Source organism: Mauremys reevesii, linkage group 1 (genome assembly GCF_016161935.1).
Source record: "Mauremys reevesii isolate NIE-2019 linkage group 1, ASM1616193v1, whole genome shotgun sequence".
NCBI lineage: Eukaryota > Metazoa > Chordata > Testudines > Geoemydidae > Mauremys > Mauremys reevesii.
This window is the reverse complement of record NC_052623.1, coordinates 318,853,791-318,865,930: the sequence shown is the minus strand read 5'-3', so window position 1 is coordinate 318,865,930 and position 12,140 is coordinate 318,853,791. Positions and strand designations below refer to the sequence as shown.

The window sequence follows — 12,140 nt, the reverse complement described above, 5'->3', positions numbered from 1 at the left end:
TCTTCTGGAATCTCTCCCGTCTCCCATGATTTTCCAAAGATAATAGCTAGAGGCTCAGATACCTCCTCTATTAGCTCCTTGAGTATTCTAGGATGCATTTCATCAGGCCCTGGTGACTTGCAGGCATCTAACTTTTCTAAGTGATTTTTAACTTGTTCTTTTTTTATTTTATCTTCTAAACCTACCCTCTTCCCATTAGCACTCACTATGTTAGGCATTCCTTCAGACTTCTCGGTGAAGACCGAAACAAAGAAGTCATTAAGCATCTCTGCCATTTTCAAGTTTCCTGTTACTGTTTCTCCCTCCTCACTGAGCAGTGGGCCTACCCTGTCCTTGGTCTTCCTCTTGCTTCTAATGTATTGATAAAAAGTCTTCTTGTTTCCCTTTATTCCCATAGCTAGTTTGAGCTCATTTTGTGCCTTTCTAATCTTGCCCCTGCATTCCTGTTTTATGATCCAAGGGGACTGGATCTGGACTCACCAGGAATTGATGGGGGAAAGGAAGGGGGATGGTTAAATTCTCCTTGTGTTAAGATCCAAGGGGTTGGATCGGTGTTCACCAGGAATTTGGTGAAGAAATCTCAAGACTATCCAGAAAAGGGAGCTAGTATTTGAGAGTTTTCCAGATAATTCAGAAATCTGGATGGTGGCAGCGAGACCAGATCTAAGCTGGTAGTTAAGCTTAGAGCTGTTCATCCAGGTCCCCACATCTGTACCCTAAAGTTCAGAGTGGGGAAGGAACCTTGACAAGAGGTTTTAAAGAACAGGTTCAACAAACAGCTGTCAGGGGTGCTCTAGGTTTACTTAGTCTTGCCTCGGCACAGGGGGCAGGACTTGATGACCTCTCAAGGTCCCTTCCCACCTTACATTTCTATTATTATAAATTATCATGCAACTTGTGGTGTCATATAGATGCTTTTAAATAATTATACTAAGTTTAAATACCTATCTATGCTGTTACTTGTATTATGATTATAGATTTTTAGTTCTCAATTTAGAGTTTGGTAAGCTGTACAAATTTGTATTTACAGACAAAATAATTGGAAGACTGACTATGAGTCTACAAGAACAAGGAATTCAGTTTTCAGTAATTTATACTGCAATGAGACCTTCAAGGGTGAGTAGTCTTCCGTGTCTAGAGCTGTCAAATTTTTGGCGTATAACAATACTTGCTAATGAATGTTGTACGTGACTTTCAGGATTACACAAGTAAGCAGTCAGTCCTGTACAAGACTTTGTGCAGAAAGGATTGCCTGGATTTTCAATTACCGACATGTATTTTTAATAGATTTGTGAATTTGCCACCTTTTTAGTGGTCTTTATAACTTGCAATTTTTTAAAAACATAATATTTAGATTTTTTCCCATTTAATTATTGTCTTTTGCATAAGAAGGACCTTAATGAAGCACTGGATTATCAGGTCTTTCATCTCTAGAGGGTTCAAACCTAGATCAGGTCATTATTAGCCAGAAGTTGTTAATTAGCTGATGGATGTTAGTTGTCCAGAGAAATGAATTGGTGGTCTAAATCTAGTTCCAGATACGTGAGGTTTAGCCAGAACTGATTGCACTTTTTGATGGTAGTCCGAGGAAAAGGAACAGTAATCAAATAGATACAGACACTGGACTGTTTGCAGATGACACACAGATTAGTAGAGAGGTCAATAATGATGAGAACAGGTCACTTTCCTCAGTGTGACCTGTTTCTCTTGGCAAGCTGGTTGAATTACAAGTTGTCACAGTTCTTTCCAGTATGAAATGGAAGGAAGCAGTCACTCGCAAATTGCAGATATGCATGTGGTAGATTGTGAAAGAAAAGATTGGGGTTGGTTAGAGGAATATTGAGAGTAATTTAAAAGGAATTTTAAAGTGATTCAGTTCAGCCAACTGGGGCTTTAGTCAATAATTAAAGTAATGCAGTCATTTTTAATTATTCTACATTCCATAAATTATTAAACTCTTCTACATTCTAAATGCAAGTCCATGTAAAAACACTTCAAGTTATTTGCACAGTAAAAGTGATATTAAATTACTGCAGTACTTTCAAGGTTTATCAGCTGCCAGAGAGGGCTATGGGAGGCAGCCAATAGAGCACCTACTGGAGATTCATCTATCCATTTCCTATGTGTAACCCCATGCTCAATATGTGTTATGCTTCTCTGTCTGTGCTTGGTCCAATGAAGATATGAATGTACTCAACTGTCAGCTAAAGTCAAATTTATTCCTTCACCTCAAGCTGTAAAGGTTTATGCTCTATATAGAGATTACAGATTCAATCCCCAGTGACAACCAAGAAGCTGATCATTATATATAACAAAAGTGTTGGTTAAGTGAAAAGGAATTTTACATTATTCTTTACTTCTGAAGAATGTCACCAGCATCTAGCTTTAAATAAAACTCTTTACACTATAGCCAGCATAATGTTTTTGGCATTCACTCCTATTTATAAGCTAATATCTCATGGTACTTTTCCATGAATGTTCTAGTCACGTGCAGCATTCATTCATTAATCAGCTAATTTGATATTGTTTTGTTGGAAAGGAATTGGGAAGTGCTTCCACTTCTAATTACTATTCGGTATAAGAGATTTGCCTTCACCAAGTTTTTCTTCTCCATTGATAAGAACATAAGAATAGCCATACTGGGTCAAACCAAAGGTCCATCCAGCCCAGTATCCTGTCTGCCGACAGTGGCCAATGCCAGGTGCCCCAGAGGAAGTGAACCTAACAGATAATCCTGCCATCCATCTCCACCTTCTGACAAACAGAGGCTAGGGACACCATTCCTTACCCTTAAAGGAAAGTGACTTCAATCATGATACTCTTCTTATAAAAAGATTGGTATTATATATGTAAATTCACTTTCTGCAAAGGAAATACCTACTCCAGAGCTGAACAGTTGTTCCTTTCGGCTCCCTTGCAGGTAATTCTGCCTCCTAGCTGTTGCTAAGCAATTCATGACTAGTGGTAATACCTCTTTGCTGCAGACCTTTCTCTCTAGTGGAAGCTTCCATAGCCTCAAGCACTGCTAAAGCAATTATGAGAAATGCTTATCAACAATAAAACATGGGCAGGATTCCAGACAAGAGTCTCTCTCTGAGAAAGTGAATTAACATGGTAGAAATCAAAATCCTCCTATGATTAAAGTCCTTTTTCTCTATTGATGGGGAAGACCAGTTTAGTAAGTGCAGCCAGAGAGGTCTCTTGTGGCTGAGAGGTGGTTGGTGAGCAGGTAAAAGGAGGCCAGGATGACCACAGCCAAGGAAGCAACATATAGAAACTCCACCAGGAGATAGAGATTTACCCAGGCTTTCTCTGTCTGCTTGTTTCTGCCATATCTTCTGGGTCATGAGCCTGGAGCTAGATGGCTAATACCTCAGAACAGCAAGTCTATGCTGAACTAGTTTAACTAGTTTTGGTAAAAGCAGCAAAGAATCCTGTGGCACCTTATAGACTAACAGACGTTTTGGAGCATGAGCAAATAACAAGTTACTAGTTTTGGTAGCTAGTTCAAGATTCCTCTGGATATTAGATTCTGTCACATGGGTAATGTGAAGAGTTGTCATCCCCGGGGTGCAACCTGGGAGCTGTGGGAACCACTGTGCCTCTCTAAGAGACACAGCTGGGTTGGCTCTGTAGTCAACCATCTTGGTTGGAGACACAGCCAGCCTCACCTGGACTTGTTAACACCCAACATAACGGCAGGTGGTGCCACTCACCCAAACTGAGCTACCTGAGTGCAAATAGCAAACACAAGCCAATTCCCCAGCTCCCCAGGCACACCCCCTGCCCACTGGAGTATAAACCCAAAATTATACTGTCTGGCACTGCACAGAGATCTCTACAATGTAAGCTCATAAATAGTTCACTCTCCCCTCGATGTGGGAAGGATATGCAACAAGCCTGTGTTAGCCAAGCTGAGATTTTTCCCAGGCACTTCACTCAAAGGCATCCTGGTTTAGATAAAACAAAAAACAAGTTTATTAACTACAAAAGATAGATTTTAAGTGGTTATAATTGATAGCAAACAAATCAAAGCAGATTACCTAGTAAATAAACAAAACCACAAACAAAACCACAAACCTAAGATACTAAAAAGATTGGATATGAATTAGCAATTTCTCACCCTTATGGATGAACAAGCAGTCCACCAGGTTTCCATACACAGGCTAGAAATCCTTTTAGCCTGGGACCAGCACTTTCCCCAGTTCAGTCTTTGTTCCTCAGGTGTTTCCAGGAGTGTCCTTGTGTGGTGAGTGATGCCCCTAGATGATGTTACACCCCACCTTATATAGCTTTAACATATGGTGGGAATCCTTTGTTCCAAAAACAGTTCCCAGCCCAGTTTGTGGAAAAATACAGGTACTTAAAATGGAGTTCAGTATCATGTGGTCTGATCACATGCCCTTGCTGAGTCAAAGCAGCTATTACTTACAGGCCGGCTGAAACGTTTACAGGAAGCCTAAGCTTTTCCATAGCCCATTGTCTTTGTTGATTAGCCATTAGCACTGTCTAGCTTCATCATTGTGATACCTGAAAGGCTAGCTGTGGGTGTTTTCCAGAGTAATCACATTTGAAATACAGATCCATAGTCAGTATTCATAACTTCAGATACAAAAATGATACATGCATGCAAATAGGATAATCATGTTAATTAAATCATAACTTTTCCAATGACACCTTGTACAAAATGCATCATAATTACACCATAATCATGTCATAAAAATATCACTGTGAAGAATATGGAGTGCAGTGTCATAGAGTCATCCTTCAGTCACTGCTTATGCAAGGGAGTCAGTCCTCAGCAGCAAACACGGTGGTTTATTTTTGGATCAGGAAAGGGAATCCCAGTCTCTCCTGTGTGACGGAATAATTCTCAATGTTTCTACCTGGGTCCTGATATCTCCCATATTGGAGGCCTGTATGTGCCTAACTGAGGGAGGGCAGCTGTGTCTTTTTGGAGTCACCCCATCCGCTCAGGTGAAGGTCCCAAGAAGTTAGGGGGGTTAGAAAGGCCTTGCCACACTTGGCACCAGGCCCACTCTATGGGTGCCACATCACCTAGTTCATCTCTTGGAGCCACTGCTATTGCCATTTCAGTTGTCAGCTTCAGCCAGGAACTCCTTGGCAGGCCACAAGGTAGCGAGAGACTAGAGAGAGGGGACTGCAGTAGATGCATATTGCCTAGCAACAGCTAGAGGCTGGAGCTTCACGAAGTAGAGTCAAGAGGAGCAGCTTCTTCACAGAAAGTTAGTATTTGCAGTAATTTGAGAGTTTCAATCCGAGCCAGACAAATAATTTTCTATTAGAAGAGGTCAGCTTTTTCTGATGGAACTACACTTCCCCACCTCTGTGTCCCACATGAAAATCAGAGCCACACAATAATTCTTGTGAGTTGTATTGAGGAAAATTTCAAGAAGCTTGTTGTTCAGACTTTCTGGTCCTGTATATCAGCCTCATCCTAGTAGTTGTTTTGCACATAAAATTTCCAGTGGTGTCAATAGGTATTTTGCATGTGCAAGGACTGTAGGTTCAAGATGCAATTCCTCATTGACCTTTGTGACACGAGGGATTTCAAAAACTGCTGTGTATTGAATGTGTTACTCTTGGCTATGAAAACATACAGGAAGTGGAGGCTGTGCCTCTCAACTGAGCACAGCGATGGTTACATATTGCCTATAGAATAGTTGTATCATCTGTGGCCGGTGACAGGGTTGGAAAATTCCATTTGTACAGTGACTTTTTTTTAATTGATTGTACATGCTTTGCAACTGCTGCCTCATCCACTTGCAGTTGGCACCCTCACCTCTTCTCTCTCTGATTAAAGTGATAGTATCTGCTATCAAATTTAGTAATCTCTGACATCACAGTAATGGGAGTTTTGCCAGGGATCAAGGACAATAAGTGTTAGGAGAATGGCCCAAATGCCATCTAAATGCTGGGATTGAGGTGTGTGTGTGTGTGTGTGTGTGTGTGTGTGTGTGTGTGTGTGTGTGTGTGTGTAGTAGGGTATTCACTTACTCATTTATAGTCTTCAAACCTGGGGGGAAGATTTATAGGCCATATTGAGACATATTGCTGCTAGCTACAAGAAGGAAGAAATAGTTGGGTTTTCCTATCCCTTCCCTCCAGCTTTGAGCACTCCTTTACATTCAAAAAATAAACTTTAACTTGTAGATGTAGAAAGTATACTTAATTATTGCCCAGCTAACTCAGCCAGATTTTTCCATATTCTATTCAAAGTGTTGTTTAAAATAATTAGCAAAGAACTGCTTCAAGCTGGCTGAAACTGGTTGCATGTTACTACAGGGGGAAAAAATCAGCTTGGTTATTTTGGAATCAGAATGGAAGAGGGAGAAAGAAATATTTTTAGCAATATCCCATGATTTGTTTCATATTCTAGTATGATATCCACGTAAATAACTGCAAGTCAGTATTTTAACCTTTAACCCTAGATGCTGCAGTGCTGCTTTTCTCAGCAAAGACATTAACGTCTGTAGTGCTTTATCAGTTCATGTGTTTTCTAGCCTCTCTGAAGTTCATCTTGTGTTTAATAATTATATTCCTATTGACTTCACTAGGAAATGCAGAAATGAACCTCCTCTTATCTGATGACGACAGTCACTTACCTTAATTATTTACATCTTCAATATCTTGGGCCCAGGACATTAGCATATTTATAGACTATCTCTCTGAGCCAAGAACTTGAATGGGTAATGTGTAACAGTATTGACAACGGGCCAAAGGCAGAACACTCCACAAAGGGAAGTTCATAGAATTCCACCCACATTGTTCCATTTGGGAGGAGATTTTCCCTTCTCCCCTCAGGGTGAGATAATTCCAGTAGCAAACATGTGGATTCTTCAGGATCACTGCAGACCAGGGAAATCAACATGGAGTCTCTCAACCAGCTCTGAATCTCCCTCCTAACTCACAGCCTGCACTTTCAGTGTCTCCCCTGGTCACATACATTTATGGTCACATACACTTTTAAAAGGAGTGGGAGAGGGGAATGGGAGATAGGAGCACAGGAGACCCTCTGGCTCACCTAGAGGATAACAGCATGCGTCCCTTCCCCAAGTTACTCCTATGGCTGAAGTGGAAGAAGGTCTGTGCTGTAGAACTGAAAATTGTGGGTTCAGTTCTGCTGTGTGAAAAAAGAGATATATAGGTATGAAAGTAGATATAAGGACACTGGAGCAATTAGTGGAAAGGCTTTACATTGCAAAAATGTATTTAGAAGTGAATTAGACTCTTGAGTTAATATTTGTTTTATTATTTTTTTTGTGTTTATACTCTAAATAATGGGAGTTGAGAACTGGCTGGGGCATTTTATTTAAAAATTTAAAAATTGTTTCCATCTTAATGGATATTTGGTGGCCTTCGCATGAAATGAGTCTGATGGGTTTCAACTCCTGTGTCACAAACTCACCACCATTCTTTGAACTGAATGGTGAGCTCTTGAGGGCAGGGACTCTCTCTTTACTACATGAAGTGTCTAGCACAATAGGATCCTGATCTTGGTTGGGCCTTATAACAGGGTGGCTTACCCTTACATGCTGGAGGGCTAGGTTTATCCAACCCTGATTAACACCTTAGATGGGGTAAGGTGCTTCTACTATAAGAAGCATGAGGAAACTGCAGTGGCTGCTAGAGGCAGAAGGCCTGGTGGTAAGAGACACCTGAGGACAGAACTCAAGACTAGTAGGGTAGCTGTTGTTTTCAGTTTTAGTTTGTGGTATTGGGGAAATGAAAAAGGGTAAAAGCCTGGTCTGAAGGGCCTGTGAGACTGTGTTTGGTGTAAATGGAACAGGAGAGCCCTGAAGAAGGGAGGAATTATTAACAGGGCACAACAGAGGCACCCTTTGCCACCCAGTTATAGGACCTCCACCACTTGCTCTGGCAGCAGGGGCCATAATCACTTCACTTGACTTTATTAACAAGAGTTGGTAATGCTGTAATTGTCACATGCACATTGAGAGCATCAAGGTGTTGCAAGGAAGCCTGAAGCGGAGGGTCTGGCTTTTGTAAAACAGAGCCATAGGTGCTTCTGTCTCTGGAGGGTTAAACAACAGTTTTATTTGTAGTTCCGCAAGCTGGGCTAAAACATGCACAAATGTTACAAATGTAGAACCCTGAAGTAAAAACTTAAGTTTCCCAGCAGAGGTCTTCAACCTGCTGCCCTCAAAGGGTTCGCCCCACCACATGAAACTTGGCTACCCACTCCTAGCTTTTGGGTTCAGGAAGCCTGCCATGTTTTAATTGCCCATGCTCAGACTCAGGAACTGAGTTTCTTTGGATCCTCTCCTTTCTGATTGGCCCCAGATTCTGCTTTCTTCCACAAGTCTCACCTGGCATATCATGATTAGATCAGGGCAATTATCCTTGGCCTTTTCTGTCAAGTTGTTGTTAAGACAACCCAACTGATTCCCAAGTGGCAGTGTTCTCTGGTGCTCATTAGAAAGAAAAGAAAGTGAGAAATGAATAGGAACAGAAAAATGCTTCAGTGTAAATAAACCTAACAAGTTGGGGGGGTGGGCGCAAGAGAGGACTATATTTAATACTCCATTTGTATCACATTCACTCATTAATGAGACCATATGCAACGTAAGAATTTTATAAACTACAGAAACCTGCTGTAATGTATCCAGCTCCTCAAAGCATTAGGCTACCCTATCTCACAGGGGCATTTCAAAAAAATTACAAGGACAGACCCCTCCTCAAATGATCTAATCTTTGACCAAAAATCATGAGATTTTTTTTTAAATAATTTCACGCGTGTAGGGGTCTAACTCAAGACTTTTGGGATTTGCAGTGTTGCTCTGAAGAAGTGAACCGTTGGGTGAGAGAGAGCTGAGTGTGGCAAGAAAGGGCTACTGGACTCAGTTCAAGTGCTCAGATACTGCTGTTTAGGAGGGATGATAGCTATTCCAACTGATAGGCTGAAATAGCTCACACATGTTGACAGAACAGTGCCCCAACTTTGGCTAAGCAGCCACCTGCAGTACTTTGTCTTTCTTTTGTCTCAACACTAGAATGAGTTCTGGAAGGCAATTTTACAATGAGAAAACCTCTCATATTTTTAATGAATTTTTTCATGAAAATGTTGATGTAATCAATTTTTTTGCCTATTCTAAAATATTTGTTGACAATTTTTTATCAAAAGTATCATCAAAAATGTTATCAAAACAGCCTTTGACATTTTGCGTTGACTGGGAATTGGGTTTTAATTTTAAATTTAAATTTTAATTTTAAATTTAAAATATTTCGATAATTGTTCTTAAAAATTATGAACTTTTTTTAAAAGAGAAAGTGATTCATGTTTGAGCACTTTGAAATGAAAACACCCTGAAAGTTCAGAATTTTGTTTGAGAATAATTTTTCATTTTTTGGCCAGCTCTATTCAACACTATTGTTCACTTTCATTTATACTCATTTGCCTAAAGCAGTTGTGGTGGCTCACAGACTGTCTAGCTGGGCACAATCTAAGCACTAAATAAATATAGCTATGTTAGCTCAGCTAGTTAGATACCAGATCTCTCTTTACAGCCTCAGTGTCTTTCTCCCATTATCCACTCCCCACAGAGTGACAATAGCGGTCAAAAATGAGTAGGTTTTTATTTATTTCTTCCAGCTGTCCATGATCATCCCCGCCTCTGATGATCTGTCATTATAAGCCACTACCAATCAGTAGCATACTCAGCCTTCAAACATGCCAATGTAGCAACACAAGCAATCAAAATATGTGAGAAACCTGTGTGGTGTTGAACTTTGTGTCATAAGTTTTAATGTTTAACTGTAAAACAAGTTCTAAAAGAAGCTTTCTCACTCTGTGTATTAAATAAACCAGTTGCTTTAAAAAAAAATCCATCCTGTGCAACCATGATGACTAGGGTCCTACCAAATTCATAGTCCATTGTGGTCAATTTCATGGTCGTAGGATTTTTAAAATTGCAAATTTCATTATTTCAGCTATTTTAAATCTGAAATTTCACAGTGTTGTAATTTTAGGCATCCTAACCCAAAATGGAGTTGTGGGAGGGGTCACAAGGTTATTGTAGGTGGGTTGCGGTCTGCTACCCTTACTTCTGTGCTACTGCTGGTGGCGATGCTGCCTTCAGAGCTGGGCAGCTGGAGAGCGGCGGCTGCTGGTCGGGAAGGCAGAGCCACCAGCAGCAGCAATGCAGAAGTAAGGATGGCAGGTATTATCACCCTTACTTCTGCGTTGCTGTCTTCAGAGCTGCCACTGCTCTCCGGCAGACCAGCTCTGAAGGCAGCCCAGAAGTAAGGGTGGCAATACCATGTCCCCGCTAAAATAACCTTGCAACCCGCCCTGCAACTCCCTTTTGTGTCAGGACCTCCAATTTGAGAAACTCTGGTCTCCCTTGTGAAATCTGTATAACATAGGGTAAAAGCACACAACAGACCAAATTTCATGGGAGGAGACCAGATTTCAGTCTGTGACGTGTTTTTCATGGGTGTGAATTTGGTAGGGCCCTAATGATGACACTCTCCTTACCCCATGGGTTGGTAGTAGGGTTTGAAGGACACTGTATTGTCAGATCCCCAGCATAGGCCTCTAGCACTTGAGCTAAAGAAGTGACTGCTATCCCTTATTTTGACCAACCAGTGGAGAGGAATGCAGCACACACTTTGCCAGTGGGTTACTATTTCCCAGACATCAGTAGACTGTGGGGAATGAAGATTCCTGGGTTCTTTTCCTGGATGTGTGTGTGTGTGCAGTGGGGAATGTGTGATCTGGTGGTTAGAGACAAGCTAGCCAAACACACAGATTTGGCATGTTCATTCTGAAGCACATTGTGACTCATTAGATAAGGCTTTATTTTTACTTTAGTATTATGTTTAGTAATTTTATTTTTATATTTTCATTTATCTTAGAAAAGAATTACAATATAAAAATAACAAAGTGCTTCATTTAAATCTTTAAAATAAAATTTCCTAAAAATTGACATATTCCCACAGAATTTTGACAAACTGGCATTTTCTGATGGAAAAACAGTTAGTCAAGAAAAGCTATCACTTGGGAACGCTAACTATCAACTAACGCTATCTACTGGTTACTAACTATATAAAATAAACTAGGCTAAGACTAAACGCAAGGTTGTGAGACTACAACCACACAGAGCTCTGACTCTAGCCACTGGTGATGAGAAGGAATTGAGGAAAGTCAGGACAGCACCACCTTATATAGCCGGGAAGGGCAGAGCCACGGGGTGCAGGCACCGCCCCTCAACGAATACCACTAGCCAAAATGCTGTGGCGCACTGGGCATGCACACACCTAAGTGGAATACATGTCTGCATCTACGCAAAGAAGAACTGGGCAGACTTTCAGCCAAGCCCACTGGGAAGGTCATGGAATGGAATAAGGAGGATTTCTTGTCTCAGAGTTGGGCTGGACTCTTGGGAGTTGTCTTCAGACTCAGCCATCACCTCCTTACTGCTGGGAATGCCTCTCTTCTCCCAGTCTATGCTTTTCTTATGATCATCTTCTCTTTGCTACTGTTCCTGACCTTTCTGTCAGGCTGAGAACCAGCATGTTGGGATGTCCATGCCAGAGGCCAGGCTTGGAGCTATCTAGAATGGGAGGCTGGACTGGGTACAGGAGTGAGAAGAACAGTAGACACAAGGTTTTTTTGGTGTAGTAAAGGTGAGACACACAGGCATGCTGGCAAGAAACTGAGCTTTATTTTCGGGCCCCAGTCACCTGTCATCTATTAGATTTCCAAAATGTAATGCTGCTGTTACAAGACAAGGATCAGTAGCCACAAACAAGGATCAGTAGCCAGCAGCCTACGGTTATGGTCAGCTTGCTAGTAAGGGGTGCATGCTTTGGTGCTAAATTTTGGGGAACAGGGAACACAGACCTGAGAAGGTAGAAGGAGATTTGTTTGATTGAGATGATGGCTCAGGAGCTGGCAGGGAAGTGGGATAACTACTCTGTTGAGACAGGAGATGAGTTCGTACATTTGGTCATCTGTTGCTGTAAGGGTTAACTGAACTTCAGTACACTTGTGGCCATCATGTGAGAAATGTGGGGTGAGGAAAGTATATCAAGTAGAAAGAAATTCTGAATAGTCTCCTTCCAAAGGGCAAGTCTGTTAGTTATAAGATTAGCTTTGC

General features: G+C 41.2%; 1 protein-coding gene across 5 annotated transcripts in view; it reads left to right on the top strand.

The window, feature by feature from the left end:
* IQUB (IQ motif and ubiquitin domain containing) overlaps positions 1-12,140 on the top strand; it is a 133,454-nt gene that overhangs the window by 96,206 nt on the left and 25,108 nt on the right. For all 5 annotated transcript variants that reach the window (XM_039510513.1, XM_039510499.1, XM_039510506.1 and 2 more), the window contains one exon: positions 1,031-1,116. In XM_039510513.1, the coding sequence (XP_039366447.1) occupies positions 1,031-1,116 (86 nt within the window). The remainder of the gene's footprint in view (positions 1-1,030; positions 1,117-12,140) is intronic.